General features: G+C 53.7%; 10 protein-coding genes across 10 annotated transcripts; 7 read left to right on the top strand and 3 right to left on the bottom strand.

The window, feature by feature from the left end:
* Positions 1 to 539: 539 nt before the first annotated feature.
* PV07_05507 (uncharacterized protein) lies at positions 540 to 2,037 on the top strand. Its single transcript, XM_016392414.1, has 2 exons — positions 540 to 737; positions 799 to 2,037. The coding sequence occupies exon 2, from the start codon at positions 856 to 858 to the stop codon at positions 1,858 to 1,860; it is 1,005 nt and encodes a 334-aa protein (XP_016249933.1). The 5' UTR covers positions 540 to 737; positions 799 to 855; the 3' UTR covers positions 1,861 to 2,037.
* Positions 1,877 to 4,343, bottom strand: PV07_05506 (uncharacterized protein). Its single transcript, XM_016392413.1, has 3 exons — positions 3,941 to 4,343; positions 3,441 to 3,817; positions 1,877 to 3,353 (listed from the first exon to the last, which is right to left on the bottom strand). The coding sequence occupies exons 1-3, from the start codon at positions 3,983 to 3,985 to the stop codon at positions 2,357 to 2,359; spliced, it is 1,419 nt and encodes a 472-aa protein (XP_016249932.1). The 5' UTR covers positions 3,986 to 4,343; the 3' UTR covers positions 1,877 to 2,356.
* Positions 4,344 to 5,027: 684 nt separating this feature from the next.
* Positions 5,028 to 10,219, bottom strand: PV07_05505 (uncharacterized protein). Its single transcript, XM_016392412.1, has one exon. It carries the CDS (start codon positions 10,039 to 10,041, stop codon positions 5,794 to 5,796), a length of 4,248 nt encoding a protein of 1,415 aa, XP_016249931.1. The 5' UTR covers positions 10,042 to 10,219; the 3' UTR covers positions 5,028 to 5,793.
* A 148-nt stretch (positions 10,220 to 10,367) lies between these two features.
* PV07_05504 (uncharacterized protein) lies at positions 10,368 to 12,844 on the top strand. The gene is made up of 4 exons (XM_016392411.1): positions 10,368 to 10,531; positions 10,588 to 10,753; positions 10,806 to 12,694; positions 12,830 to 12,844. The coding sequence occupies exons 1-3, from the start codon at positions 10,510 to 10,512 to the stop codon at positions 11,929 to 11,931; spliced, it is 1,314 nt and encodes a 437-aa protein (XP_016249930.1). The 5' UTR covers positions 10,368 to 10,509; the 3' UTR covers positions 11,932 to 12,694; positions 12,830 to 12,844.
* Positions 12,845 to 12,916: 72 nt separating this feature from the next.
* On the top strand, positions 12,917 to 14,620 carry PV07_05503 (uncharacterized protein; the record flags this gene model as incomplete). The annotated part of the gene is made up of 1 exon (XM_016392410.1): positions 12,917 to 14,620. One exon carries the CDS (start codon positions 12,917 to 12,919, stop codon positions 14,618 to 14,620), a length of 1,704 nt encoding a protein of 567 aa, XP_016249929.1.
* A 596-nt stretch (positions 14,621 to 15,216) lies between these two features.
* PV07_05502 (uncharacterized protein) lies at positions 15,217 to 16,320 on the top strand (the record flags this gene model as incomplete). The annotated part of the gene is made up of 1 exon (XM_016392409.1): positions 15,217 to 16,320. The coding sequence occupies one exon, from the start codon at positions 15,217 to 15,219 to the stop codon at positions 16,318 to 16,320; it is 1,104 nt and encodes a 367-aa protein (XP_016249928.1).
* A 499-nt stretch (positions 16,321 to 16,819) lies between these two features.
* Positions 16,820 to 18,294, top strand: PV07_05501 (uncharacterized protein; the record flags this gene model as incomplete). The annotated part of the gene is made up of 3 exons (XM_016392408.1): positions 16,820 to 17,189; positions 17,252 to 17,670; positions 17,731 to 18,294. 3 exons carry the CDS (start codon positions 16,820 to 16,822, stop codon positions 18,292 to 18,294), a joined length of 1,353 nt encoding a protein of 450 aa, XP_016249927.1.
* Positions 18,295 to 19,077: 783 nt separating this feature from the next.
* PV07_05500 (uncharacterized protein) lies at positions 19,078 to 21,659 on the top strand. The gene is made up of 2 exons (XM_016392407.1): positions 19,078 to 19,697; positions 19,755 to 21,659. Exons 1-2 carry the CDS (start codon positions 19,481 to 19,483, stop codon positions 20,399 to 20,401), a joined length of 864 nt encoding a protein of 287 aa, XP_016249926.1. The 5' UTR covers positions 19,078 to 19,480; the 3' UTR covers positions 20,402 to 21,659.
* A 468-nt stretch (positions 21,660 to 22,127) lies between these two features.
* PV07_05499 (uncharacterized protein) lies at positions 22,128 to 24,590 on the bottom strand (the record flags this gene model as incomplete). Its single annotated transcript, XM_016392406.1, has 1 exon — positions 22,128 to 24,590. The coding sequence occupies one exon, from the start codon at positions 24,588 to 24,590 to the stop codon at positions 22,128 to 22,130; it is 2,463 nt and encodes an 820-aa protein (XP_016249925.1).
* Positions 24,591 to 25,211: 621 nt separating this feature from the next.
* Positions 25,212 to 27,548, top strand: PV07_05498 (uncharacterized protein; the record flags this gene model as incomplete). Its single annotated transcript, XM_016392405.1, has 1 exon — positions 25,212 to 27,548. The coding sequence occupies exon 1, from the start codon at positions 25,656 to 25,658 to the stop codon at positions 27,546 to 27,548; it is 1,893 nt and encodes a 630-aa protein (XP_016249924.1). The 5' UTR covers positions 25,212 to 25,655.
* Positions 27,549 to 27,771: the final 223 nt, after the last annotated feature.

The following is a 27,771-nucleotide window of genomic DNA, read 5'->3' as shown; positions in this document are numbered from 1 at the left end:
GCGCAAAGCTCTGCGAGACAGAAAACAATTGCATGGTAAGGGAGCCGCAAACCTTTTTCAGCTTGGCCGACAGGCTTCCAGACGCCAAAGCCTCGACACAGGTGACAGCCTCATCGGCCATTGAGTATCAAGACCATTGACTCGTAGGCTGAAACGCAGCTAATCATTATCCAAGTGGCGTAATCTAGGCCTACCTTCAACGCGTCAAATTGTTCAGCCCTTGGAGAAAGAAACTCGCTGAACAATGGCAGCGACATTGTCACGTACTTCCTAAAGGACCATGATATGTTTGGGCCGCGGCGGCTGAGATGAGCAGCAACGACTGGTATTGGGAAAATCGAAGATGGAAGACCAAGAAATAAGCGGCCTTGGTGCTTGGTATGGACGTGTTAAAAGCGGCCGTTAGTAACCACTCCTTTTAGCCCAGACAATTACATAGGAGGGAGGGGTATATAAAAGCGGCAATGTGAGCTCCAAGCGGGTTTTACCAAGCCGTCGAGCCCGTATAGTAACGCAGTTGGAGCAATACTCACAGACCACAGAACTGGATACGCGCCGAGCACGAAGTACGAGGTACCTATGTGCCTGCAACTTGTTGGGTACGGGTCCCTGTGAGGCTGGTGGTTCTCCCTAGACAACTCGAGGTCGCTTGTGACCTGTTGTCCATCCTGCGTCCTGCATTCGACCACTCGACAGCAAACAGAGCGTAGACGATGCAGATGATGTCTTCGTTGACAGTAAGGTCTTCTCCTTCCACTCTCCCTCTCCCGTCGACTCTCATACCATCCTCCTACAAAGAACGTCCTGCGTACCTTGCTATAACCTAGAGCGTGCTCCCAATCCGCCAGCACCATCATGAGCCCTTCACCACCGAAACTACCCGCTGTCCTGGTGAACAACATCACCTCGCACGCAGGCCCAATTAACGCCATCACATTCTCCTCTCTCGGCGGCACCTACGTCCTCACCGGCAGCTCCGACCGACAAGTCCACCTGACCCGCACCGAGCCGTCTAAGCCTGAGAACCCTTTGTCCGTACCGATCCAGAAATACTCCGCCCACGGCTACCCCATTCTCGACATCGCCTGTGCACAAGACAACCAGACCTTTGCATCGGTGGGTGGCGATCGCGCCGTGTTTCTCTGGGACGTCCAGGCCGCAGATGGCACGCTGAGGAGATTCGGGAACAATACCACACAGGGACACAGCAGCCGGATCACCTGCGTGGCGTTCGCTGGAGACGGGGACAGTGTACTCGCGAGCGGGAGTGATGACACCAGCGTGAGGCTGTGGGATGTCAAGAGCCGGGACGCACGGCCACTCATGGTTCTCGAAGAGGCAAAAGACGGCATCTCGAGCGTCGTGGTACCGGGCAACGGACACGAGGTCGTAGCAGGTAGCATTGACGGCAGGGTGCGATCCTACGATATCCGCACGGGCAAGGTGACGGTGGATGTGATGCCCGGGAGTGTGACCAGCCTGGACCTCTCGAGAGACGCAAGAACGATGCTTGTGGGATGCCTCGACGGGAGGATCCGACTGATGGATCGAGGGGACGGGACGTGTCTGAGGGCTTTCCCTCCCGAGGACGCCAGGGAAGGGTACAAAAACGAGAGTCTCAGGTTGAGGAGCTGTCTCGGCGCAAACGACGCCTTGGTGCTGAGTGGTAGCGAGAGCGACGGCAGTGTGCGCGCTTGGGATGTCCTCTCCGGCAAGAGCGTGGGGAGTGTCCGAGTCAGTGAATCTGACAGGGTGGTGAGCGTCGTGAGATGGAGGGAAGGCAGCCTAGGGCAGGCACGACAGAGTCTATGGGCTGGTGGAGGTGCTGATGGCGTAGTCAAGATCTACGGCGCTGGATGACAGGCCCATGTAAGCACGCAGGTATTGGTGTTTATACTGTCTGAAAGCTTTTTTGAGTCCTTCCAAACACCCTTTCGTCTCAAGGACGTCAGGAAAAGGGGGACTAAATACCAAGGGAGAGAAAGAGAGATATAATAGAAAAGGTAGAAATAACTTTTTCCGCCGCGTCGAAAGATCCCGGTCGCATCATCCCATGCCTGCTGGACGACGAGCGACGAGCAAGACGCTTGTCTCGTTCCCTTCCGATGCCTTCTTCCATGTGCTGAATGCCCTTTTTCTTTCGTCCTCCGGAGTTAATGCAGATCATGAGCCATGGTGCTCAGGGCGGCAACAATCCTGGCTTGGGTTTTTCCTCCTCGAACTCACTGGCCTCAGTCTCTCTCAAGCGCTCGCCCTCACCCTCCCTTGTGGGCTCAGATTAGTGGCTCTCCTGGAGAGGACGGAACGAACCAGTCGTAACCATCCAATCCACATTCACGCACGCACACGCTCGCGCTCACGGTCGATCCGCATCTCCGACCCTCTTCATCCCGTAGTCGAGCGCCTCGAGCGCCTTGTGGAGCTGAGAGGCGCGGACGATGACGGTGCCGGCTCGGGCGGTGCTGAGGAAGGAGATCTCGACGGGCTCGTCGTGAGCACGGGTCCCAGCCTCGGCCATCGCGGGTGTCGTCGCCGTCGTCGTGCTGCCGCTTGGGCCGGGCGGGTTGAAGCCCAGAACGACCTCTTCGTCCGGGAGGTCGGTGCTGCCTTGGGCCAGCCGGCCGGCCACGCCGCAGACGATGCCCGTGGCGTCGAGTGGGAGGTCGCGCAGGTCGAGCGTGATGGGGACCAGGGCGTCGTCGTCGGATTTGGCGCCCAGCAGGGACCCACCCAGGCGGTCGAGCAGTCGGTGCTCCAGGAGGATCGAGATGGGTTCGCCCGCGGTGATGGTCAGGGAGAGGAATTTGGCGCCAAAGTCCAACTCAGCCGACGGCGCCGCCAGGGGTGTTGGAGTGCTGCTGCTGCTGCCGCCAAGGCCCAGGCTCAGCCCGGTCGGCGAGATCATGGCCGGCTGTCTGGAGATGCTCGTGCTCGTGCTCGTGCTGGTGGGCGCCGCCGTGGCGAGCAGGACCTGCAGGAGGTCGTTCTTGAGCCGCTCTTCACTCGCCTTGTTGTACTCGCGGCTGCCGGCGCAGTTTGCCAGACGGATGTTACCGTCGACAAAGGGCGTGATGTTGTTCCGCTTGAGCTTCCTGAACGTGCGGAGCTGGAGTTCGGGGATGTCTTTGGCCGGCGGCGTGGTGGGCGCCGAGTTGTCGTAGAACGGTGAGGGCGATGGTCTCGCACCGCCTTGAAGCAAGGTGGGAGATGCTGGTGAAAGTTGTGACACGAAGGCGTCGGCGGCCTTGGAGAAGACGAACCCCCGCTGTTGGAGGGCTCTGGTGACGGTGCCTCGTGACCGGAAGGGAACAAGGATGTAGTCGGAGAAATAGGTCGTGATGAAGAAAATGCTTCTACAATAGTTGGGATCATGGAATCAAGATCAGTTGATGATTCATTAGAACTGAAAACAAACACCTTTTTGGGGGGGGGAGACATACATTCCAGCCATGGCTAGTGGCGACGTCAACTCCAGCACTCTCTGACCAGCGTCAAGGCCCTGTCCGTCGACTTGAATGACTGTATAGTCTTCGTTCCAGATTTGGATTTCCCCCTTCGACTTGCCCTTCTTGTTGCTGGCGTACAAGCTGTTGAGGACCTCGGCTACCGGGCGCACGAACCGGTCTGCAAGATGTCGCGAGCATATAATGGAGCATTCGATTGCAGTGATGGAGACATTGAGAAAATCATGGCGGTTGGTCCAAGAAATCTTTGCGGCGTCCTCGTCGTGGTCTTCCCCGAACAGAAGCCGGAGAATAGGCTGGAGGGATAAGGCATACAGTTCGATAGGGATATGGATTAGAGCGAGATGTGCTTCCTGGAGGGGGAAATAAGCGGATGTAGAGTTGGAAAATAATGGTTCTCAACAGGGCAAGGCAGAGCCTGATGCATGCTGGATCTTCTTATATACACAACCAGGACAATAGCCGGAAGGGCTTACCAAGAATGATATCTGCGCTGAGATCAGGTTCATCGAGTCCGTCATGTTTGATGTTGACTCTAGTAGACTCTAGTATTCCGTGACTTCTGGGGGGGGAATGAGAGCGATGGCGACAGGTCGTAGGCAACCGGTCAAAGTATCAGGCTCGGGCCTTGTTGTGTGTGATGTCTAGTCCAATGGAGCCTCGAAGTGGCGGAGCCTTCTTTCGGGGCTTTCTCAGGATCCAATATCCCTTCTTGGACTTGGAGAAGAGACCAAAAGGCAACTTCGTGTTGGCTTCGACTTGCCTTGGCCAGCGCCAGCCGCGGATGGGTCTTCACTTGACAATCGAGGGAGAGCGATACAGAGTCACAATTACAACCGCCATGGTGGTTTGTCTGCCCAAAAATTGTTGAGGTTGGACCAAGGCTCGATGCGGAAGAGACAGGAAAGGGAACAAGAGATATCCACAAAGTCAGATGATGAGAGAAATGGAGGCGGCTGTCACTGCGAGAAAGCGTGATCCTAGCCCGGACCGCAGCATCAAGCTGATTGGTAAGGGAATTGTAGCGGAGCCAATGCTTGACTAGGCCTCATGAGATAACAAATGGGGGAGAAATGGGAACTCGTCAATATCAATGGGTTTGGTGATCTGTATCGTGGATTGCTGTGAGTCTTGGGAGCTGATAATAGAGTCACACAGCATGGTTCGTGCGCCGGAATCTGCTCTCCGCACCCTAACCAAGCAGGAGGAACAAAACCCCAATGCTAGCCTGCCACGGAGGGAGTCAAACGGGTTTCAATGGGGTCTGTCAATGTCGAAGCCCGGGTCATGTGTTTTATCTCGAAAGAGCAGGCAGTAAAAGCCCGTCGGCAAGGGGTTGGCGGCAGCACGGCAGCATGTCATCGTGGATAGAGACTGTGGGGATGGATGGTGGCATCAACTTGAACGTTGGAAACAATAGCCCACCAGCAAGAAAACGTGTCTGACGCTCGATAGCGTGGGGGTAGCAAGGGACTCGGTTGAGGGGTTTGACGAGCAGATCTGACGTGGTGCCAGAGCCTGGCGTGGAGAGGCAGCCAGGAACGCAACACCTGGATCGAATCAGCTTGAAAGAGCGCCACCGGGAAACGAGGGGGTCACACTGTCCTGGGAACGGGAGATATGCAGCCCGAGTCGAAGAGTTCGGGCGAGTGTGAACCTTTTCGCCACATTGCCCCTCGGCGAAGCATAAGACCTCAAGGCGGGGCCTTTGCAGAACTCGCGAAAGCTGGAACAGGAAACTCGTGCTCCGTAGTTAGTAAGGCAAACGGCCCATCAGATGACGTGCATTTCAAGCGTCGGACCTTAACGTACATCCAGGGGGGAGCAGGAACTTGCATAGAGACAGGCAAACAAGGACACATTGTCGCGAGGATCTGGAGACTGAAGGATTGGTTGCAATCGATCCCATCGTCCCCCCATTCGCATCTATGGCTTTTCTTCGGGTGCGCCGCGCTTCTCATGGCGATCGTTTCCGCAACCTCGTATTCTGAACTCGCCTTTCCGTTCCAGCATGTGCCAGTTGGTTTGACGGACTGGAGGAGTACCGGACGCTTCGAACTGCGGGGCTCTGCGTTGCATAGCGAGCTTGCAAGGATCGCTAGCCTTGCTCGGAAAGGCTCAATCGCCCACGACTCCATCCGGTCCGCTGCATTCAACTGGAGCGATAACATCGGCTTCCTCCGTGTGACTGAAACCCTTTACTCACTAATATCTCTTGCAGCCCAAACTTGCACCACCACATGCTCTTGACGACAAAACCATACACCTGTTCAAGACCGACAGACCTTCGCTAATCATACGGATTTGCAGACCGGTAGGTGCCATCACCTCATGATCCTCCCCGCGGCGTTGCACCTCGTCCTCCTCTAGACGTACCACCTCGTCCTCGACCACGGCCTCGTGGGGTGGCAGGAAGGTTCAAGCTGGCCGGTGGAGGTACATTGTTCTGCGCTTTGGGCCGGAAATTGGGATTGTTCTGGACAACACCAGCTTGAGCATCGCCTCGGTCGACAATTGTGTACCCTCCTCGAGCGCTGACATGGCCCATCGCTGCGCGGCCACCACGACCATACTGACCATTTGTCGCATTGCCGCGGTTACCGTTGACAGGTGAGCTTGACATGTTCCGGATTGGCATTGAAGTCCCCGTCATTTGGCCCCGGCCTGACGTGCCGTTCGTTTGCCCCCGCCCACCGGACGGATGTCCAGATACAGCTCCGCGCCATGTACCTCTCAATGCTGGAGGCGTTCCGGCTGGGCGTAATTGACCTGGGCCTCCGATCCCAGGTTGACCATAACCTGGCACAGTGAGAGGAGAATGCGCACTGCCATTTGTCTGTCGATTCGCGCTTGCTTTTGATGAAGCAAGTACTTGTCGATTGCTGAGATTCAAAACAGACCATGTTGGCACGGTGGATCCGCGGAATGGTGAGCAACGATCTCCCAACGACGTCCCACTCATAAAAGAGACGTCGAAGACAATATCAAGCCAAGTTTCCCTTGTAGTTTGGGTCAAGCCAACAACAGTTCCTTTCGAGGCAATTGGAACTTTGCCAGAGTCAGCCACGTAGATCACCCTGTCTCCGAGACTAAATTTCTGATTTCCAAGCCGCCATTGCGCATCCGAGGGCTTCAAAAGTCCATTACGAGGAACTCCTCCGATAGTTTTGTTGTAAGGAGGCGGTTCAGAGCGAAGTGCCTCGTCCGCAGCTTGCTCGATACGCTTCACAATCTCCGAGTCCAACTGCTCGGCTTCGAGAGGGACCTTCTCGAAGCTCTTTGATTCAATCTCTTTCAACCATGCTTGTATCTCTTTGACTTTTGCTTTGGCCTGCTGTTCGTCGCCGGGGAAGTATGCTGTCGCAGGTAACATGTCACCTTGCGGGTTCTTGTGGATGCCAGCGATGAACTGCGGAAATTTGATCATATACTGCTGGATCAGTTCGATAGCTGCCCGGCTGAACTCCCACCCGCTCGAGCCTTTGCGCGAATAGCCTAGAACTTTGAGCTTTTTGGCTTCAAACTTGAGGTTGAGGCCTAGATTCACTCTAGTCCCTTCCACCGTGATGGAAAAGGAAGAGGTGATCTTTGCCAATGCCAGTGGATTCAGGTTAAGGCTCTGGGCAACCTGGTATGAAGGCGTATATGGTGACAGTCTTTCTGCTTGACGGGCGATTTCGCGCCCAAACTCCACCTGGCGCGCTTTCGAGAGTGCAATCAAGCATTTTGCCTTTCCGTTTTCATGGCCAATCACACTGACAGGGCGTCCATAAGCGTAATCGCCGAGGAAGAAGGCGTTAGTACCGTCTGGAAATTCTTCTTCAATGGCCACAGCCGCTTGCTCAATGAAACGGACGTCTTCGCTGACCACATTTTCGACTAAAAGCTGCGTCGCATGGATAGTGTCCAGACCTGGAAGCTCGGCGAATTCCTTGACTGTCGATCCATCGTCCAGTTTCTTGAGTCCCTTGAGCATCTCAACCTGGACGAGAGATTCCACTTCGCCAATCAACATTCCGAGTCTCTTGCTGTAGTATTTCTCAATTCGATCTGCCTTCTTCCGGAACTGGTCAATTTCGTTCCCAGAATGCTCAATCTCCCTGATATGATGAGGCACGCTCTCCCCATTATCCGCCATGACGTAGTCGAAAAGTTCGTCTGAAACCTTGACAATCTTTGCTTCTTGCAAGAATGGATATCCCACAAAGACACGCCTATTCAAAAGAACTTTGGCGTACTCCACGTTGGTTCTTGTCTCTGTGCCTGACAAAGTGATGATCATGCTCTCATTTCGACTGTCTTGCTGGAATACATTTACACCGTGGAATCCCAACGAGCCGGTAAACGGCAAGGTTTTCAGACTGGGGAAGCCTGCCAAAGCTGCGACACCAAGTTTGACGCCGTCCACCAGACCCACGTACGGCTCCAGGCCATCCATGGTAGGAAGTTCAAATTCATTTTGGATGCAATGGCAATGTGGTAGATCTGGGAAGATTCCGACAAGCGAAGAAGGATAAGTGTAGTCGACTTCTGGAGAATACGTGAATTTCAGACTGACCCCGAAATCATTGCGAAGGCGTTCGTCATCGGACAGCAAAGCATCTTTAGGAGCCATAGCATCGAGAAGCCGCCGCTCATCAATAAACGGGATCTTGACGACAGCTTCCCATTCCTGTTTCTTGCCGTTCATGTCGAGCTCAAAATCTCGTGGATAGAAGTCGATAATGGGTGAGTCTTTCGACGTCATCAGGTCATGGTAAACTTCTGGGACAATTTTCTTGCTTCGATCCGGAAGAACGCCCATCAGCTGCTGAAATGGCCGAAACGGTTGACCGAGATGGAAGTTCATGTCCGCACCCAGGCCTCTCTTGACATCCGAGATCATTGGCGAGTAGTGATATTGATAAAACCAGGGCCACGAAGCAACGCCACGATAATAATAGAAAAGGACCCATTGCAGGCCCTGCACATAGTTTTCCGACAACTTCCTCAAGGCTTCTTCATTCTCGAGGCCCCAGCCGAACTTTTCTTTGTAGTATTGATCTTTCCACTCCTGGAACTTCTGGTCGTATTTCTTCTGCATGTCTTGTTGGGCTTGCTCATTGGTGCTTTCTTCGACTTTCGCGTTCTCGTATCGCTTCAAGACCCGCATTATGGCTAATTCTGATTCTTCCTCTTCCTCATCCGATTCCGCCTGTTCCCCCTTGGCAGGAAATTCCAACTGAAGGAAGCGGTTGCCGTTGCCGTCTTCCTTTGTGGACCACTGCAGGTGCAAGTCGGTCGCAAGCTGCTGTACAAATTTGCGATCCCGTGCTGGAAGTGTGGAAGGTAGGTTTAGTGGCTGTCTCGTCGTAGGGTCGCTGTTGACGGGTGACACAAAGTACTTCTTCACCTCCCTGAAGAGCTTCTTCTGTTCAGGAGAGACTCTGATAGGGCCACGGGAAGTTGTCAGTGGCTCGTCTGCGTTCTGCCCATTCCGCTTCGCATCGATCCACTTGGCCCCGGCATATTCTGCCTCAAAGAAACGATCCTCCACTTCCGCCAACTCATTCAAAAGGACCTCCAATCGCTGCAGATTGATCACACCATGCTCGTTGATGTAACCGCCCAGTGTTGGGAGAATTTGTTTGTATTTTTGGAACATAAGCGCCAGCGCTCCTTCGTTGATGTGCAGGTTGGGGAGGTTGGGTAAGAAATCGTTTCCCACAAAGAAAGCCATCAGAATGAAGTCGTCAATGATTCGTTCCATATCATAATCAAAATCAAGGGTGCCCTCTTGCTTTAGGTCTTGGAATTCCAACTCCAGGTATTCTCGGACAATGCAAAGATGCATGAGGTAGAAGTTCTGATGCTCCAATTCCTTGGATTTCTTCTGGGACTGTCTCCCAAAAGTAACCTCCTCGCGAAGCAAGCAGAAATGAGGGTCGTGGCTGAGAAGACCCAACATGATCAAATCAGCATCCAGTCCGTACAGACAGTGGCGCACATTGGGGTCATAACCAGGTTGCGCTTTGGCTTGTCGGATGTACTCCATGATTTTGTGTTCTCCCTCGCCAGGGACTTCATGGCCAGACAGGACGACCTCGACGCCTTGCCAATCGACGTCTTCAGAGACCTTTTTGCTGATGAAATATTTGAGCTGTTTGGTAAGTCTTGCCATGAACTCGGTGCCGGGGGTAATGCAGTTGCTGTCAAAGGGGTCTTCTTTGGGCAACTCCACGCCTTCTTTAATAGCCTTTTCGCGAGCCTTTTCTGCATCAAGTGCGGTACGGAAGCGGCGTGAGCGCTGCTGGTTCATCTTGGCGCGGGGCGCCACTCCATCGACGGCCATGAAAAACAGCTTTTTGGGTTTAATTTTGCCAAAAAGGTGCTCTATATAGTTGAAGATGGCAATGAACATCTTGTCCTCCGTCATTCGGAAAGAGGGCGAGTCCGAGTCTTTGTGCGTACAATTGTGAATGATGCCATTCATGTCGAGGTAAAGACAGTCGAATTCAGGAATGCGGTTTTCGGCAATCAGCTGTGATATCGCAGGGTATCGTTCGCTGAGCCATCGAAAGAATTTGGGGACACCCATGGTGGCGGTGGGCGCAGATCCAAACGAGGTTTCTTGATATCGATGAAAAAGAGAATGTGTACCAAGCCGCCACTCGCTGAATTTCACATACGATAGGCGCTAGTCGTAGATATGCAGGAGAGAAGGTAGTTTATCCTGCAGAGATGACCTCTATTTGAGAATAAATGATGTTTATGCGGAATCGATGATGAGTTGAGGCTCGATGTCGAGGATCTGGCGGCAACGAGATCGGCTTCGGCCATTTTGGGGTCTTGGCGCCCTAGCCCTTTTGGGCGGGTCACTTAACGCGTCGGTTCAAGTGCGGTTCTGAAGTCTAGAGCGGGCGCGTCTTTTAATCAAGAGCTTGAAGGGGGACTGCAAAGCTATTCTAGTCTTATAAACCATCCTTGCCGCCGATTCACTCTCCTCACATTGAGATAGTCCTCACCCTTCTCGAGTTCCCTACGCTCTCATCTCGAACCAGACAAAATGGCGGAGGACGACGAGAATAGTAAGGCGGCCTTGTTCAGAGCGCAGCTCCCTTTGCTAACCACGGTCCATATTCAGTGAGCGACCAAGAGTTGAACAACGAAGACGCCGAGACTGAATCGAAAATCATCAATGAAGAATACAAGACATGGAAGAAGAACGCTCCTTTTCTATATGACATGATCCTCAGTACGGCCCTGGACTGGCCCACCCTAACCACTCAGTGGTTCCCAGATGTGACAGCGTAAGTAACCTGCTCTACTCGGTCGGTCCTGTCTAGTGGCTAAGACATTCAGGGTTCCTGACACCAACTACTCCAAACACCGCCTCTTGATAGGCACACATACGGCTGAAGGTCAACCGAACTACCTACAAGTGGCCAGCGTCCAATTACCCGATCACAAGGAAGCCGACGTGGAGGATTACAATGAAGAGACAGGAGAAATTGGTGGGTATGGCGGAGGCCCATCGGGCAGAAATCAAATTGAAGTCAAGTTCAATATTGTCCAGAAAATTGACCATCCTGGGGAGGTCAACAAGGCACGATATCAGCCACAGAATCCGAATGTCATCGCGACCATGTGCACCGATGGGCGAGTCATGATATGGGACAGGTCGAAACTCCCTGGCCTGCCTTCAGGAAGGCCTAATCCTACAATAGAGCTTAGTGGGCACACCAAGGAAGGCTACGGTCTCAGTTGGGATCCTCACCAGTCGGGCCAATTGGCCACAGCCAGCGAAGACCATACAGTCCGACTGTGGGACATCACGCAGGCATCGAAAACCAACAAGTTGCTCCACGAGTCTCGCCGATACACACACCACAGCTCGATAGTGAATGACGTACAATTTCATCCCATCCTCCCAAATCTGCTGGGAACTGTATCGGACGATATCACCATGCAGCTTCTGGATCTGAGACAGCCTAACACTGAGCGAGCTGCCGCTAAGTGTGAGAGGCAGCATCGGGATGCGGTCAACGCCCTTGCGTTCAACCTTTCAATAGAGACTTTGGTTGCGACTGGAAGTGCCGACAAGACGATTGCCATCTGGGACCTGCGGAAGCTCACGGACAAGTTGCACGTTCTCGAAGGGCACAATGACAGTGTGACGACACTAGAATGGCATCCATTTGAAGAGTCGGTTCTCGCATCCAGCAGTTACGATCGAAGGATAATTTGTTGGGATTTGGAAAAAGTCGGCGATGAGCAGGCCCCTGAAGACAGTGAAGACGGTTCCCCAGAGCTTCTTTTCATGCACGGAGGACATACCAACCGGATCAGCGATTTCTCATGGAACAAAAACATCCCATGGGTGGTTTGCAGTGCAGCGGATGACAATCTGATCCAGGTGTGGAAGCCGTCAGAGGCGATTGTTTGTCCTGATGAAGAAGATGTCGCAATGAATGAGCTGGAAGGCTGAGTGGAAATAGTAAAGAGTGATGAGGGGTCTGGCTTGGGTCCTCTGGTCTGAAATCGAGGCTTATCGTGCACAGACGCTGGTTTGAACTAAACCTGGGCCTCTTTTGGTGTGCCATACCGTCCTTTGCCTTGAGCATGGTTTGGTGCCAGCGCAGTCTGTCTTTGCAATATGGGCATGGTCGAGACCTCCGAGGCTACTGAGAGTATGACACAAGAGCTATGGGTTGCCTTTGCTGAGCCAGTTCCGACGAAACCAGCACCACGAGGCGCGGTTCAGCTAGTAAAAGCAAAGGAAGGGAAATGTTCAGTTGGTTTCTCGCGGTGTATGGCGTATCTGGTACATGCCCATACCTACCTATGCAGTTGGTGTGTGGCTGCGGCAGCGGGATTGTCCGTGCAGGCGCATAGCGAGGGGGCAAAGGGCGGCAGCGGGCATTGGCCAGTACTCGTAACTGCAGGTGTGCAATTGTGGGCTTCTGGACTTGTGGGCTCCTCAGTTAAAGCTGCGCCACGATGGGCGCCTGGAACCGCTTATCCAAAACGCTTAGTACTGGCGTTCCTGCTCCCTGGACTCCTTGAGCTGCTGGGCTGCTGGGCTGCTGGGCTTCTCTGCCACACTTGGTGCTGGGCTTGTCGTCATAGCTGATCGACTCTCCTTCGTTGTCCTCAATGCCCTGCACTCCCTGGGCCGTGGAGCCGTTTCCCGTGGTTCGTGGTATTGCTGTCGGCAGCCACTCAATGTGACTGCTCGGCCCTCTTATTATGTGGGTATTTCACCATCTGATCAGGCATCAACCTTTCTCGTTTCCCTCCCTCTGTACATCTCCGTGACTTCTGCGATGATGAAGAATGTCGCTCGCATCGATAGCCCCCCGTCTAGAGGTTGACTGCCTTTTCAGATACCGCATGCGCCCCTATTAGAGGAGGTCACGCCCTCTCTTCTCACTCGACTGCCGACCCCTCATGCTCGCTCAATCACATCAAGCATGGTTGGCATCCCAAGAAGCAAAGGCTGTCGCATATGCGTCAAGCGCCGAGTCAGGTGTGACTTGACACGCCCGACCTGCAATAACTGTGCCAGAGGCAATCGTCCGTGCCCAGGATACGATTCCGATCTGAGGATTTATGATGAAGGGTCCAAACTCCGCAAGCGATTTGGCCAGAGGGATGGTTCCGAGTCGAGGATCGCGCTCGACAGCACGTCCCCCTCTACAAGCAACAACAGTCAATCAACAGAGTCATCACCTGAAGAATCGACCGACCTGATCACCCGTTTCAATACACCGGACCTTGAAGTGAGTCGTTATCGACCCAACCAAGCGTTACCGTCTCGAAATCCTTTCATTAATCTGCTAGAGAATCAGATATATCCCGACGCTGATCTGTTGGGTCCGCCGGTATCAACGCATGGATGGGGTGGGCTTTTAAGTGATGAGTTGATAAACGTGGACATCCCCTTCGAATTGACACTCAATGACGCCGTCTACTCCCCTCAGCTGGTTCAAGAACAGCTTCTCAACACCTTTTCTTCCTCGTTAGGTGGCCATGGTCCACTGTTGCTTCCGCGTCAGATGCGGAGCCATCAAAATTGGCTGGCGCAGCTGCCGACCCTATTCGGATCGAAACTCCTCGACACCGCGGTTCGCGCAGTCTCTTTGGTCCACTTGAGTCGAATGCAGCGGACGGAATTGTTCGTGCAAGAATCACGACAATACTATGGCAAGGCGCTGCGTCTTCTCAATCAATCGCTGATGGATGACGCCAAGGGGATGTCAACCGAGACGCTGTCGGCCACGATTCTGCTGTCATTCTATGAAATGTTTGCCTCCGACTCCAATCAGTCCTGGGTGCGCCATGCAGGTGGTGCGGGAACATTGATGCGCATTCGTGGACCATCTCGTCATCTATCAGGTCTTGATCGAGATGTCTATCTTGCCTACCGCCATACCATCGTCATTGATGCTTTCATGAGAGACGACGCTTGCTTTCTAGCCGAGCCACAGTGGATCGAGATGTCCAAAAAGATTCATGAAGATCTGCGAGCGTCTGGCATTCCCGGCGAACGAATGGATATCTTCGACCTGGCTGAAGAGTTTTATCTGGAGCATATCTTCATTCCAACGACGTTACGAGATGCCAGGAATCTAGGCGAGGCTCGACGGAAGCTACCACCTGATCAATACGCCGCTCATGTAGAGGCCCTTCTCGCGCGGACGCGATTGCATAGAGCCAACCTCAAATCTATCAATCTGAGATTCCGAGCCACACTCAAGAAACAAGGACTCGAGACCTCGACGATGGAAACCATGGATCCCGTGTTCCCGAAACAGTATGTGTTTGTCAACGTGTTTGTTGCGTCTACTCATGTTGGCTATTGGACAATTATGGTCATCCTCAACCTTATTTTGAAGGACATCGAGCGAGATGTCGCGCCCGAGAAACACGAGCTGTATCTTATGGAGAATCGAGAGATCTCACGAGAGATGTGTCGGACTGCGCCTTTTATGCTGACATCATCCTTCTTGGGACCGTTTTTCATCACCTTCGCCCTCAGACTGTGCTTGATGGTCTTTGAGCCTGGCCAAGAGAGGGATTGGGTAGTGCGAAAACTCATCCAAATCGGCGACACGCATATGAGAATGGCCTCGGACATTCCGCCCTTTGACCCGAAGGTAAATTTCCATGACTAAAGTGCGGTCCATCACGAGTTCCTGTTGGTTATAGAAACTGGTCGAAAGCTATGCTTCTTGAGCGATCCCGATTGAATGGAACAACTTCAAGCGAAGAAGGGTACGATATGGATCTTGAAACCCTTTTACAGCACTGGATCTCTGCTGGGATCCAATTAAAGAGTGTTCCAAAAGGCCTGTCGTCTCACTTAGCGCCACAGCAGAACCATGGCAGGACTCGAAATAGACTGTCGTTGGACTCCTGTTCGATACTCCAGACCACCAGCGCCACCAACGGACGAAATTTTGGGTCGTATGATCCACCGTATTGCTCCGCTCCTTAGTAATGGGCATGGTGCATGTTGCACTATCGGTGGTATGATTGGAGTGTGATCGCCATCCCAGCAGAAAAAGCATTGGCAAATGCACCTGCGGAGGCCGCCTTCAAGATGTGGTGGCCCTGGGAACACTCGCTTGTTGTGTATATAAAGCCCTACCGCAACAAGCATCTGTGTCTAGGACCACACCAAAGAGCTCTTCAACGACGCCCATAGCCATCACAATACCATCTATCGAAAACCCAGAGACAATATCAATAGTGTTTGTCGACATACACAATGAGCACGCACCCTGCTGTGGTGACCGTTGGTCCAGGTCTTCCGTTGGAAGTGCTTCAAGTTCCAACCCCGACACCAATTGCAAACGAAATCCGGGTTCGGTGTGAATGGACCGCTTCGACCCCCCTTGACTTGCACCAAGCCGACGGCGGCCTTCTGGTCAAACATCCACAGGTATTAGGTGACGGCATTGCTGGCACCGTTGTTGAAACAGGACCCGATGTCAAGAAATTCAAGGTTGGGGACAAGGTCTTTGGCTTCACCTGGCGTAGTCAGGCGGAGAAAGCACACCAGGAATACGCGGTTGCGCCAGAATTCCTTTTCGGCAAGATTCCTCCCAATATCACGATGCAACAGGCGGTGACGGTCCCCAACAACTTTGTGACTGCATGGCACACCTTCACTAAAGATTTCGGTTTCGAGTTGCCCTGGCCCAAGCCGGAAGGGTATATTCCGAAGGAGAAGGAGTCATGGATATTGATTTGGGGTGGAAGTTCCAGCGTGGGACAGTACGCTTTGCAAATCCTGAAGTGGTATGGGTATACCAACATCATCGCCACGGCTAGCAAGAAGCATCATGAGAAATTACGTGGTTACGGCGCGGCCAAGTGTTTCGACTATCGAGATCCAGGAGTTGAACAAGATATCGTGGCCTTTATAGATGCCCAACCCGCATCCAGAGGAATCCATTTCATCCTCGACTGCATTGGCAACCTCAACGGCAGCGTGGTGCCTATATCGCGAATAGTCAGGCCCAAATCTAGCACGAAAGTCGCGATTCTCCTTCCCATCATCGTCAAGGACGCCGCTGAAGGGGTGCAACCGATTTACGAAATGGACGTTAACAAGGCGGCGCAGTGGCCGGAAGGCGTCCAGGCGGTGGGCGTCCGCACGCACTTTTATTTGGAGAACAAATTCCTCGCGGAACATTTGCAAAGTGACATCATGCCCGAGTGTCTCGCCAAGGGTATCATCGAGGCGAACGAGCAGGTCCTTGTCGAAGGGGAAACAATGCTGCAGAGGGCGGAGAAAGCGTTGAAAATGCTCCGAGAGAAGAAGGTGAGTGGCGCGAGACTGGTCTGGCGAGTCTCAGATGGAGTGTGAGATGGGAGGTTTCGCCCATTTAACTTTGAAAGTGGTTGCGAGCAAGGCGGAGTCGTCTTGTCTAGTGCGAAGATGGAGCAGAAGGGCATCTAGGTAATGAGCATGTAAGTGTGTGCAGAGTACTCGGTAGTTGATATATGGTCTAGCACCAACTGGCTGGCGTTCACCTCTGAGATCATCTGTTACGTTAGGTAGTTACTAGCAGTAGGTGATAATTGGTCCGCGCCGCAAGCACGGGGCAGGGGACCCCAAGAGCCTGTACAAACTGCACACCCCACGGCGTCTGAGGAGAACTTGCAGGGACACCACGGACAAGTTTCTTGCGCAGTTGAAGGATTCGCCTTCATGCTATCACTTGTTCCTGCCGAACTCCTCATGGCCAGTGATGCTGCCTGATCAATACAAACTCCTCTGATCCCTCTCTTTCCTCATTGTTCATCTCCCACATTCCCTGCTTAGCACTCCACATTGCGACCATCGACCAGCGCAGGAGCTCAAAATGACTCTCTGGGGACAAGATACGGTCAGGGATGTCGCCGAGTCGGTGGGCATCTTGAATCTGAACAAAGAGGTCAACCAAGCACTCTGCCGCGACGTCGAATACCGCATTTCCCAAGTCCTACAAGAAGCCCTCAAATTCATGAAACATGCCCGCCGCACGATCCTCTGGTCGCAAGACATCTCACAAGCACTGCGCGTGCTGGATATCGAACCTCTGTATGGCTACGAGTCTACGCGGCCGTTGAAATATGGGGAGGCGTCACTGGGACCAGGACAGCCGCTGTTCTACGTCGAGGATGAGGAGATGGATTTTGAGAAGCTCATTAACGCGCCCCTCCCCAAGGTACCGAGGGAAGTCACATTTACAGGTACGTAGCGATTTCAGCTTTGGGGTCTTCTGTGAGCGCTGGCTGAGTCGTATGTATTATAGCTCACTGGCTGGCTGTGGAGGGTGTTCAGCCCTCGATACCTCAAAACCCAACCTCGACTGAAGCGAGGAATCTCGAACTGGTCCCCAAAGGACCCAACGCGAATCCGGCCCTGGCTGCAATGAGCGGCGCCGACAACACCACGACGAAACCCCAGGTCAAACATATTCTGTCTAAAGAACTACAACTGTACTTTGAGAAGGTGTGCGCGTCGGTGCTGGACGAGACGCAACCAGAGTATCGCGCAGCAGGGTTGGCCAGCTTGAAAGAAGACCCCGGTCTACATCAGCTCGTGCCTTATTTCGTGCAATTTGTGGCGGAAAAGGTCACGCACAACTTGAAGGATCTCTTCGTGCTCACACAGATGATGATGGTCACCGATGCCTTGACCCGGAACGACAGACTCAATCTGACCCCATATGTGCGTGTTCTAGCACCAGACAGCAACTTGCGCTGGCTATATGACTAACCGGGATGGCAGGTTGCCTCGATGGTCCCTCCCGTACTGACCTGCTTGATCGGACGCACCTTAGGCACCGGCATCGGAGCACTCGATCATTACGACCTTCGCGACCTAGCCGGAGCTCTTCTAGGTCACCTCTGCAATAAATACTCCAAGTACTCACACAATCTCAAGCCCCGACTCGCACGATCGTGTCTGAAGACGTTCCTGGATCCGAAGAAGCCATACGGCAGCCACTACGGTGCTATCCTTGGATTAAAAGCCATTGGCGGGGCGGAGGTGGTTCGGCAGCTGATACTGCCTAATGTCAAAGCGTACGGGGAGCTATTGGAGGAGGACATTCAAGAGTCGAGCATCAAGAAGGGCGAGGCGGAAAAGGTCGTCAGTGCGATCCTCAACGCCCTCGGGACATTGGTGGACGATGACATCCCCATGATGAACGGACACTCGGCTGAATCTGCTGCCAACACGCGGGTCCAGCTGGTTGACAAGCTGGGAGAAGTGATTGGAGGGAGGATCGCAGATTCGGGAAACACACGGTTTGCAAGGGCCGTTCTCGAGGGGGATCTTGCGGGATTATGAAACCCGGGGTTCCTCATGGGTGGGAGGTGATCGTGAAGCATTTACCTGTAGACAGCAAGGCGTTGGACGAGCTTATGGTGGATTCGGGAAGGAAAAGAAAAGGCCGCACACGTTGTGATACCCGGGCATTTGAATCAACTGGCGTTTTGAAGCCCAAAGTCTGTAGGAGCAAGCCCGGAGGCGTACAAGACTCCTCCTGGGCTGGCCAAACAAAGGGGGATCACGTTGTCTGAGGCCATGGCACGAGCTGGCCGTGTGGAATACTAAACACACCCATCACAAACACGGCGTGCGGACTCGTACGTAGACGCAAAGGGAGTCGAATCCTTTGAATGAAAGGCGAGATGATTCTTTGACTTGAGGTTGGTGGTGGTGGCAGCGGCATTCCGCACCCTGTGCTCCATCGTGCGCGCAACTGCGCCCCTGTAACTGCGCCTTGACCACCACTGCGCAACTGCGCAACTGCGCCTACGGCCGAAGATCTGCCCTGCAGCTTGTTGCTTCGTTATCGACTCGTCATCCTGTGCTGGTAGGGCTGACAAGCTGGTCAGCCCCCTGAAGGACTTGTGCGACGGTAACGAGATTTGTCTTGCTGTTCCTGGCAGTCCCTCCACCTCGCCCAGTCCCGAAGAATCAATCTAACGTCAATTCATCCTTCGCGCCCATCATCCCTTGACCCTGTCCACCTCGACCCTCTTGGGGGCCCGTTGTCTGTGGCCCAAGGCTCTTTCGCCCCTCCAGCTGTTGTTCTGTCATTTCACTGCCTGTGTGCCTGGGGTGATCCTGTTGACCAATAGTTGAATCCATCGGGGTCACCTCAGATGCCATCACCAACACGACGTCGCAGGATCAGCCTTAGCAGCAGCCAAATCTCCCTGCCACGCTCCCTCGAACAGCGGCAGCTACTCGTCCTCAGGCCTGCTCGCTTCCTTTGCTTATGCCGCATTGGTCCTTGCTCTGTCTGACGTTTCACGGCTACCTTAGCGAGACTGAATCCTTTCCAGCCGTTGTCCGAGCCTCGCTGTCTTCGGGCTTTGTGGCCACAAAAGTCCTTTTGATCGCCCTTCCACACCGCAGGTCCGGTTTCCGTTTTCCCTCTGCTTGATATTGCCCGCAAGCAACACATTCGTTTCTTCCATCTGCTTGCTTTCATGCCTGTACCTGTGAAATTTCCTTTGCTGCAGCAATGAAGTTCCTCAGCCTGACCACTGCGGTTGCGTGGTCTGCCCTCCAATTTCAATATGTGATAGCCTTGTCCAACGTCACCTTCTACGCCGACAGCCAGTGCTCGAAATTCTTGAGTTGGAAGACCGGTCCAGATGATGGCACCTGTACACCTTTCCCAACAAATTCGCAGGGCTTCCTCAGTTTCATGGTCACCAGTTTGGATCAGACGTGTGCCGGTGAGTGGACAGGAGGGCCCGAATGAATGTCCCGAGGGATGCTAACATATGCGGTAGTTACGGTCTACGGCAGCGATGTCCCGTACTGCAGTTCATCAACTCTGTTCCTTGCTCCCTTCTCCAACTGCATGACTGCAACCAACGTCAGTCAATTTTCTGTCGACTGTCAGAGCTTGTCGGTCGCAACATCTGCGGTGCCCTCGGTGGTTCCGACTGGAGCTCCCAACCCCTCCACGGGGTCGACCGCATCTTCGTCTTCGAGCCCTGACTCCGGTCTTTCTGGGGGCGCCAAAGCTGGCATAGCCATTGCTGCAGCTGTGGGAGGCCTGTTACTCGTTGCCTTGATCGTCTTCTTGGTGGTCAGGAACAACCGCAAGAAGCGACGAGACATGGAATCCCAGCGAATCCTAGAGGCGGACTCTACACCAGCCGCACCTCCCTACTCAGCCGAAATGCCTCCCAACGAAAAGAAGGTTCCAATAGAGATGCCGTCAGCGGTGATGGCGCCTGTGGAGGCTCCTGGTGATGCGCACTGGCCACATCCACAAGAGATGCCGGGTGATTACACACACTCAGAAATGGAAGGATCAAGCCCCTCCCACCAAAAGGACGACATCAAAACCGTGGTATCAACCGAGACGAAAACCCTTGTGGGGTCTGATGCGAAGCTGGACGTCAAGTCCATTCCAGAATCACAGCCTTAGCGGATCAGTCCTATCCCTTGTGAGGGAAATTCTCGGCTGGAGACGTCAACGCTTTCTGAAAAAGGTTTCCAAACGCACAATTGATCAACATTGAAATGTGGAACGCAATATGAACATTTTGCCCAGGCCATTGACTGTGCCAGGACGTACCCATAAACAGTGGAGAACACTAACCGCTTTATCAAAGAGCGGAGTCCGATCCCTTTAGCCTTGTGACCCTTTACAAGGCTAATTGCTGACTCGACATACCATCCACCGAGACACTTCCTAGACCGGACCTTCTATGTCAATAATGCATTGCAGATCCCGATAAGACATGTACTTGTGCATATGGGGACTCGGTGCAATACCCACGGACATTGACGAATTTGAACAAACGTCGAAGAATGGGGGCTGGGGCTCAAGCTGTTTGCGACGACTCGAGGGCGAGTCCCTGTCCTGACCAAGGTGATCGGGTTGGACTTTACGATGAGAGACCACATGAGCGCCGACGTTGGGTAGTCTGAAGCGGATCATCGTGAAACATTTGCATGGACAATTCACCTTACGGAGTCCAGCTACATTGTGGCGCCATGCATCTTGATGCTCTCTGACATCTACCTCGGGAACCTCCAGCGCAGGAGCAGCTACAACCTCGCAGCTACAACGCATGCAACAGGAAAGTTGTTTAAGTCCAGCTGAAGAGGTCCACGGAGGTTGATCTGTTTTGCTTGCGTTTCCAACTTGATCGACGTCCTCGAAAGAAAACCTATGCGGTACGGCACTTGTCTCTCTACGGACACAATATTTTCACTTGCGTTTTCGTGCTCTTTCTACAGGAACGATGGCTGCGCCCCATCATCTCTCGTACAGATTTGTCAAGAAAGACGCAGGATCTAAGAATCTCGTCGTCCAGGAACTGTCGCTACCCGCCCCTTCCTGCCACAAGTTACATCTCAGTGGTATCATGGCCACATGTATGCAGAAAGTTCAATCATAACACCACACAAGCATGATGCGGAGGGTTTATCGGAGTTTGGACCCATGTGTACCGGAACCAGAACCGGATTCAGAATGTCTTTTCGAGAGCAAGCGATTTGAACCGATTTAATTTGAGTTCTTGAGTTTACATGTACCTGTGTAGCCCTTTTGTGAGTCTAATAAGGAAGTATGTAAATGTCCATGCCATAAATATCCTAGACGGTGCTATACCTTACCATACATACTACCAAACAAACGTCATGTCACTTCATGCATGCTGTATTGCGATGTTGCGGAGCGATTCCTACGCAATTGTCACCTAACGACTTTGCCGGGATGGACTTGACATGGACATGGATGGGCATAGCATATGTCTGTCTGTGTCTGTGTCTGCGTCTGCGTTTGCGTTTGCGTCGTCCTGAGCCCGAGCCATGGAGCTGTTCTTTGAACTTGATCTGTTGAGTGATTGATTGGTCTATTGATTGACTGGGCGAGGATATCTCGGTCTCTGCGGGTCTGTCTATGCAACATTCCCTTCACTGTCCAATTCCTCTGCTCTAGCTCTTCTCTCGCGCCCTTCTCTCGCGCCGCAACCCAATTCGTCCCGTACTGGTCGACGTAAGGCGCCTCGGCGGAGACGCAGTTATTCCTTTCTTTTCTCTCTCTCTCTCTCTCTCTCTCTCTCTCTTTTTGATTGTCAAGGTGCAGAAGGCAATGGACTCCCCTTTTCAATCCGCGTCGATATCACTAGCACCTCCAGAAGTCGTTACCGCGTCGAGCATCCGCCAGCATACCGACGTCCACCACTACCGCTGACCTTTTGCTTCTTCTGCCCCTCCCACTGCTGCGCCAGTTCCCGCTCCCACCACTCGTGACAGCTCTTCAGCAGCTCTGCCTCGGCCTTCCTCAGCTCCTTCTCCCGCTTGGACGTGTCCTCCTTGACGATGGTGAAGCTGCTCACCTTGCGGGGCCGGCCGAGGTCGAGGAGGGGATCGAACCCTTCGTCGTCGACATCGAGCGCGGCGACCCCGCCGATCACGTCGTCCACCTCGTACTCGTCGTCCTTGATCTCGGCGATCCTCCGCCCGTACGTGCGCGGCGCGTAGTCCTCCAGCGTGTCCGGGCGCACATACCCGTACATCATGAACTTGACGTAGTGCTTGTCGAAGCGCATGCCGCGTCGGAACGCCTCGCGGATGATCAGCTGGTCCGGCCGCAGGAGCACCTCGGGCTGGCGACCGAGCTGCTGCGCGGTCCGCAGGCCCCAGTACTCCAGCCGGCCCTTGCCGATCCGGTGCGCGGGAATGCCAAAAATGCTCAACTCCGTCTCGTCCGGCGCGGGCGTGTACTTGCACTTGACCCACTCCCTGAGCGCGTCGAACCTAGTCGTCCAGATGTCGCGCTTCAACACGCGCAGGATCGTGGTAAACCCGCGCTGCGCCAGGAGGAGTTTGCGCATCCCGTCTCTCTTCTCCCCGGACACCGGGTCGTTGAGCCGCATGTCCAGCTTCGTGAAGAAGCACGCGGAGAAGTACAGGTCCAGGTCCGTCATCATCCCCCGGTTATGGCAGTAGCCGATGCGTCGCGCGTTGTCGGGGATGTCCAGCATGAACCACAGCCTCTTGAGCGCCAGCGCACACCTCGCCGGGAGGGGGATGCCGTCTTCGGCGAAGACGGTCATGATTTCATGGATGACCTTTTCACGGTGCAGGATCATCTTGAGCCATCGGAAGGACGGGATGCGGCGCGGGACGTTGTGTGCGGCGAGACGCGCGTTGGGGTGAGGAAGGCGGGCGGCCGGGTCGCAGCGGCAGAGGTGTGCGTAGCTGCGGAACATGAACGCCCGGGCACTTTCGGGGGCTTTGGCCGTCGCTTGGGAGAGGATGACCGTGGTGAACCGCGTGTCCAGGATGGTGTGGAAGTCCTTGCTGATCGCGTACAGGCTGACCAGGTCCTTGACCGGGAGGTGTGCTGCCAGGGTGAAGCAGAGTTCCGGGTACAGCAGGAAGCCCTGGAAGATGCTGAAGTTGGGGTCCCCCGTGCGCTGGTAGACATAGGACGGAGGGGGCAGGATTGCTTCGGGTCGTTTGCGTTTCAGGGAGATGCGAGCGAACTTTTGGGCGTGTTCGATACGGTTGGGAGCCGTGTACATGTGTTCCGGTACGAGAGAGTCTGGGTTGGCCAGGTGAGGTGGGACTCTGGGGTTCGCATAGATGCCGTGGTGTGCAGGAGGACGTGGCACGCGTGACGGGAAATTCTGCAGCCGGCGACCATGTTCATCCCGGTCCATGTCCACATAAGCACCCGTGACGGTGTTCGACGGGTTTGCCGATAGTGACCGTTGTTGCTGGTGGAGGGGACCGGTATCAGAATGAACAGTTTGCTGTGCGATGCGAGCAAGACCGGAGCCCAGTGGGTGCCGCAAACCATCACTCGTAGCTCGTTCCACGGTTGGTGGCGCGGGCACAGCCTGCGTGGTGCGAAAGTTGAAGGCATATTGTCCGCCGGCTGGAACAACATGAGGGTTCGTGGGGACGCCGCCAAAGGTGTAGCTATTTCCCAGAGGGCCCGGAGGAGCAGGAGTAAAGATTGGGGCTGGGTTTGGAGGAGCGTGTTGTCCGTATGTGTGCAGTCTGTTGGCGCCGGGTGGGAGAAGAGCCTCGACACCATAGATGGCATTCCTCCGTTTGTGCCTTAAGCTTGTTTGATCGAAATCGGCTACGGCCGACCCAGGCTTTGGATTGGTGTCTGGTTTGACATTCTCTCGGTCGCTCTCGTCAAAATCTTCTTCATGCTGATCGTCTTCAGAGCCAGAGCTCGTTTCCAAGTCCGTTTCAGCTTCACTCTCTGTAACAAAGGGCTGAAATGGATTGCTTTGTCCTCCGCCTTGATGTGGACCATGGGTCGCAGAGTCCGTCTGGGCTGCGGAGGAAGGCGGTGTGGACTTTGAGGTTTGGGAAATTGGCCTCGAAAGCTCCAAGTTAGACGTCACATTATCAACCTGGGGTCGAGCTGGATTCGCCGGCTGCGTGACGGAAGGCGTATGGAGATTGGATAGCAGTGGAAGCGTATTGGTCTCTGACTGAGGGTCATTGTCAGCGCTGTTGTCTGACGACTTCTCGCCGTCTGCCTGCGACTGCTTTCGGAATGGGTGCAGGATGTTGCCGACTTTGCTTTTGCCACTACTGAAGAAGCGTGATTTCTTCTTTGGCGGCGGATTGTCGTCCATATTGACGAGCGACAGAGAATGCTAGACTGTAAGAATCAAAGGGAGCAAAGACAATCAAAGCATTGGTCATTGGCAGGAAATTCAGCTCAAGTGATTGCGATCCGGGGTTGGTTTGAAGAGTTAGTGAATAAGCATGAATAAGACGGAGAACAATATCAAGACGGGACTTTTTGTTTACAACTGGGGGTCAGGCAGAATACTGCCCACACAGCAGCCACGTTCACCTGTTTGGATTCACTTGTTGGGCTCGTGACCTACCTGGGTGTTGAGAGGGTCGTTGTCGATGACGATGACGGCCCCTTCGAAGCGAATGTAGGATTTCTCACCGGGTTTGCATTGTGCTGCTCGTACTGGACCTAGTGAAGCAGTAGGGGCTCCGTACTCTTCGCAGAATGACGACGAGAGAATGCTGATGACGATGGGGATTGAATTTGAGGAGTGTGTTTGATGTTTGTCGATTGTGGCTGACAGTTATAGGTCTGAATGCCTCACCGTATATATATATATGGCAGGGTAAACAGCCAGAACCGCGCATCGCAAATCCCGATCAGCTGTGACCAACTGCGATCAACGATCAAACCCATCCACCATCAAGCCGCTGCTGCTTCTGCTTCGCTCGCTTCCACATGCCATCGTTTCCATCTGCTTAGCCACCAGCAGCCCCGTCCTCGACTATCGTCAGTGGCGGGCAGCAGCGGGTATCGATCTGCACCATTTTCAAGATCTCGCTTCAGTCTAATCCCTTCTTCCTCCCTCCATCCAATCGATGTCTTTCGGTGCTCCCGTTTTGAACAGTCAAAAACTTGGAACAGAACCGCCTAGATCAACTGGGCAGAGGTAAGGTTAGGAATATGGTGTTGCCGGTGCCACAGCGTCCCGATATTGGTTTGCAATGGCCGCCCGGTGCCCAAGCCACTTCGACCTTGGGTCTCCTGTGGCTGAAAAAGCAGATATTGCCCATGTCTCTCAGGCTGTGCTCACTTGGACATTGAGCTTTCACGAAGAGGCCTTGAGCCTTGCCCTTTGCAAGTTACTTGAGGTTCCTGACCGCAGACATCTTTTGACATGCCGTTGAGTCCCCGTAACAGTATCGCCGGGACCGAGCACCATATTGGGCAACTTCTTGACAGTGCCATTCATGTAAAAGACAAGGCGAAGACAAAGACGAAGCGACTGCTTTCTCCCGCACAGGACGATGCGTCTTCTGATGACGAAGCCAATATCTTTTCTGATGCAGCTTTCGATCCTGCGAAAGTCCTTCATAATCCGTCACCCAAAAGCAAGAAATCGGCGAGTGAAGCAGTACGCGATGATTTCAAAAGCGTCAAATACCTCACTACCCATCCACGTCGGGTGATGCGCAGCAAGGCTACTCACATTGCGGCCGGCAAACTTGGAAAGCGTCATCCCGCATTGACGGTTGACCAAGATCAAGAATTGCTAGATGCCCACGATGCTCTTGCCCAGGCGGTTTCGAGCGATCTCTCAGATCTTGACTCTAGTGCCATCACTTCTGAGCTGGACGAAGCCTACGATCGAGTGCACAAGATCGAACACCAAAGAGAAAGCTTGCAGACAGCCTGGATTTTGGGACGTCATGTTGCCCGCGTCAAAGTCGTTCGTCCAATATCTCGCCCCGATCGATCCCAATTCCGGGACGGAGGGAGGTTCGAGTGGGAGAGATATCTCGGCTACATGGCCCTTTATCATACCCGCGACTTTACGACCGGCTACATTGACGACTTTGCTTCACCACCATTTGACCTAGAAGACCTCGCACGCATCATCGAGCGGATCGCCATCACGTCGGCGCCCTGGCAATCCTTTCTTGTCAATGTCCGACACATCTACATGTGGGAAACACCTCGTCGGACGGCGAAATGGCTGGCTCTATATTGCATCTTGTGGTACACCCAACACATTGTGGGCTTTTTGTATTTCTACATCATCTACTCCACCTTGCGAAACAGGCTCCGCACACACTCTGTGCAGATGGTGCGCGAGAGCGTGAGCAGGGCATTTGACCGGGAGGCGCGGGTGCAAGCCTGGGGTGAACTCATCCAGAGACACGGACAACACGACTGGCTGGAACCGTTTCTGGACGAGATTGGGCCGATCATCCAGCTACAGCTCGGTGACCTAGCGGACTTGCTCGAAATCCTCCTGAACTTCCACCGGTGGGAACGGCCGAAGCTGACTATGGCGACGCTCTTCTTTTTCTCCTGCTGTCTTCTCATCACGCTGTGTGCGGACATGGCATTCTGCGTCAAGCTTGTATGGTTCATATTTGGCAGTGGATTCTTCTTCACGTACCCAATCGCCGCAAACTTTCCTAAATATAGATTGTTATTATCACATTTCAGATGGGTGTTTTGGGACATCCCCACGCATGCAGAGCTGGCGGTGCTGAGGCTGCAAGAAAAGGCAGCTGCGAAGGAAGAGGCAGATTGGAGAGAGTTTGAGTTGAAAAGAGACGACGAAGATGAGGACGACGATGGAGCGGAGGAGGATGAGAATGATCAGAGCGAATCTCCTCCACTAGGACGGACTGAGAATGGCTATTCGTTCCGAGTCTACGACAACATCGAAGGACGCGCACGTCTTATGGTCAGTAGGACTAGCTTCACGCTGTATTCCAAGGGCCGACAACGAGACCAGACCTGGCCGTTCTGCTCTCTCCTCGAGATGCGCAAGCTCGACGGCGTCGACGTCCGCCCCAACTCGACCCTCAAGAACCTAAAAACCCTCCACTCGCGCTCCGCCGAGGCGCTGCGGTTCTTCTTCCTCGACGGCGCCGATCTAACGGTTCTTTTGCGACCCGCGGATCGGGATCGCGTCTTCAACCTGGTCCTCGCGTGGAGTGGGTTGAAGTGGCAGTGTTTGCAGATGGAGAGGCACAATACGGCGGCCAGCCAGAGGAGCAATTTGGACAGGGCCATCAAGAGGGCTTTTCATTGACTTTGGGAAACATACATTGACTGGTTAGAGATAAGAGCAAAGGGTGTCGTAAAGGAAGCTATATTACTTTTTGCATTCCACAGCATGAACATCGTGCGTGGCCCTTGTCTGTCAGCCATACATAGGCTGGTATTATTACCACGCAATAGCCAAGGCATAGTACATAGTTAGACTGCACCCCTCCTCCTCCCCACATCTCTTCTCGTAGCAGGCCTGGGTCAGG

This window comes from Cladophialophora immunda (genome assembly GCF_000835495.1).
Source record: "Cladophialophora immunda strain CBS 83496 unplaced genomic scaffold supercont1.3, whole genome shotgun sequence".
Taxonomy (NCBI): Eukaryota; Fungi; Ascomycota; class Eurotiomycetes; order Chaetothyriales; family Herpotrichiellaceae; genus Cladophialophora; species Cladophialophora immunda.
Note: the sequence above shows the minus strand (reverse complement) of the source record. Positions and strands in the feature narration are given on the sequence as shown.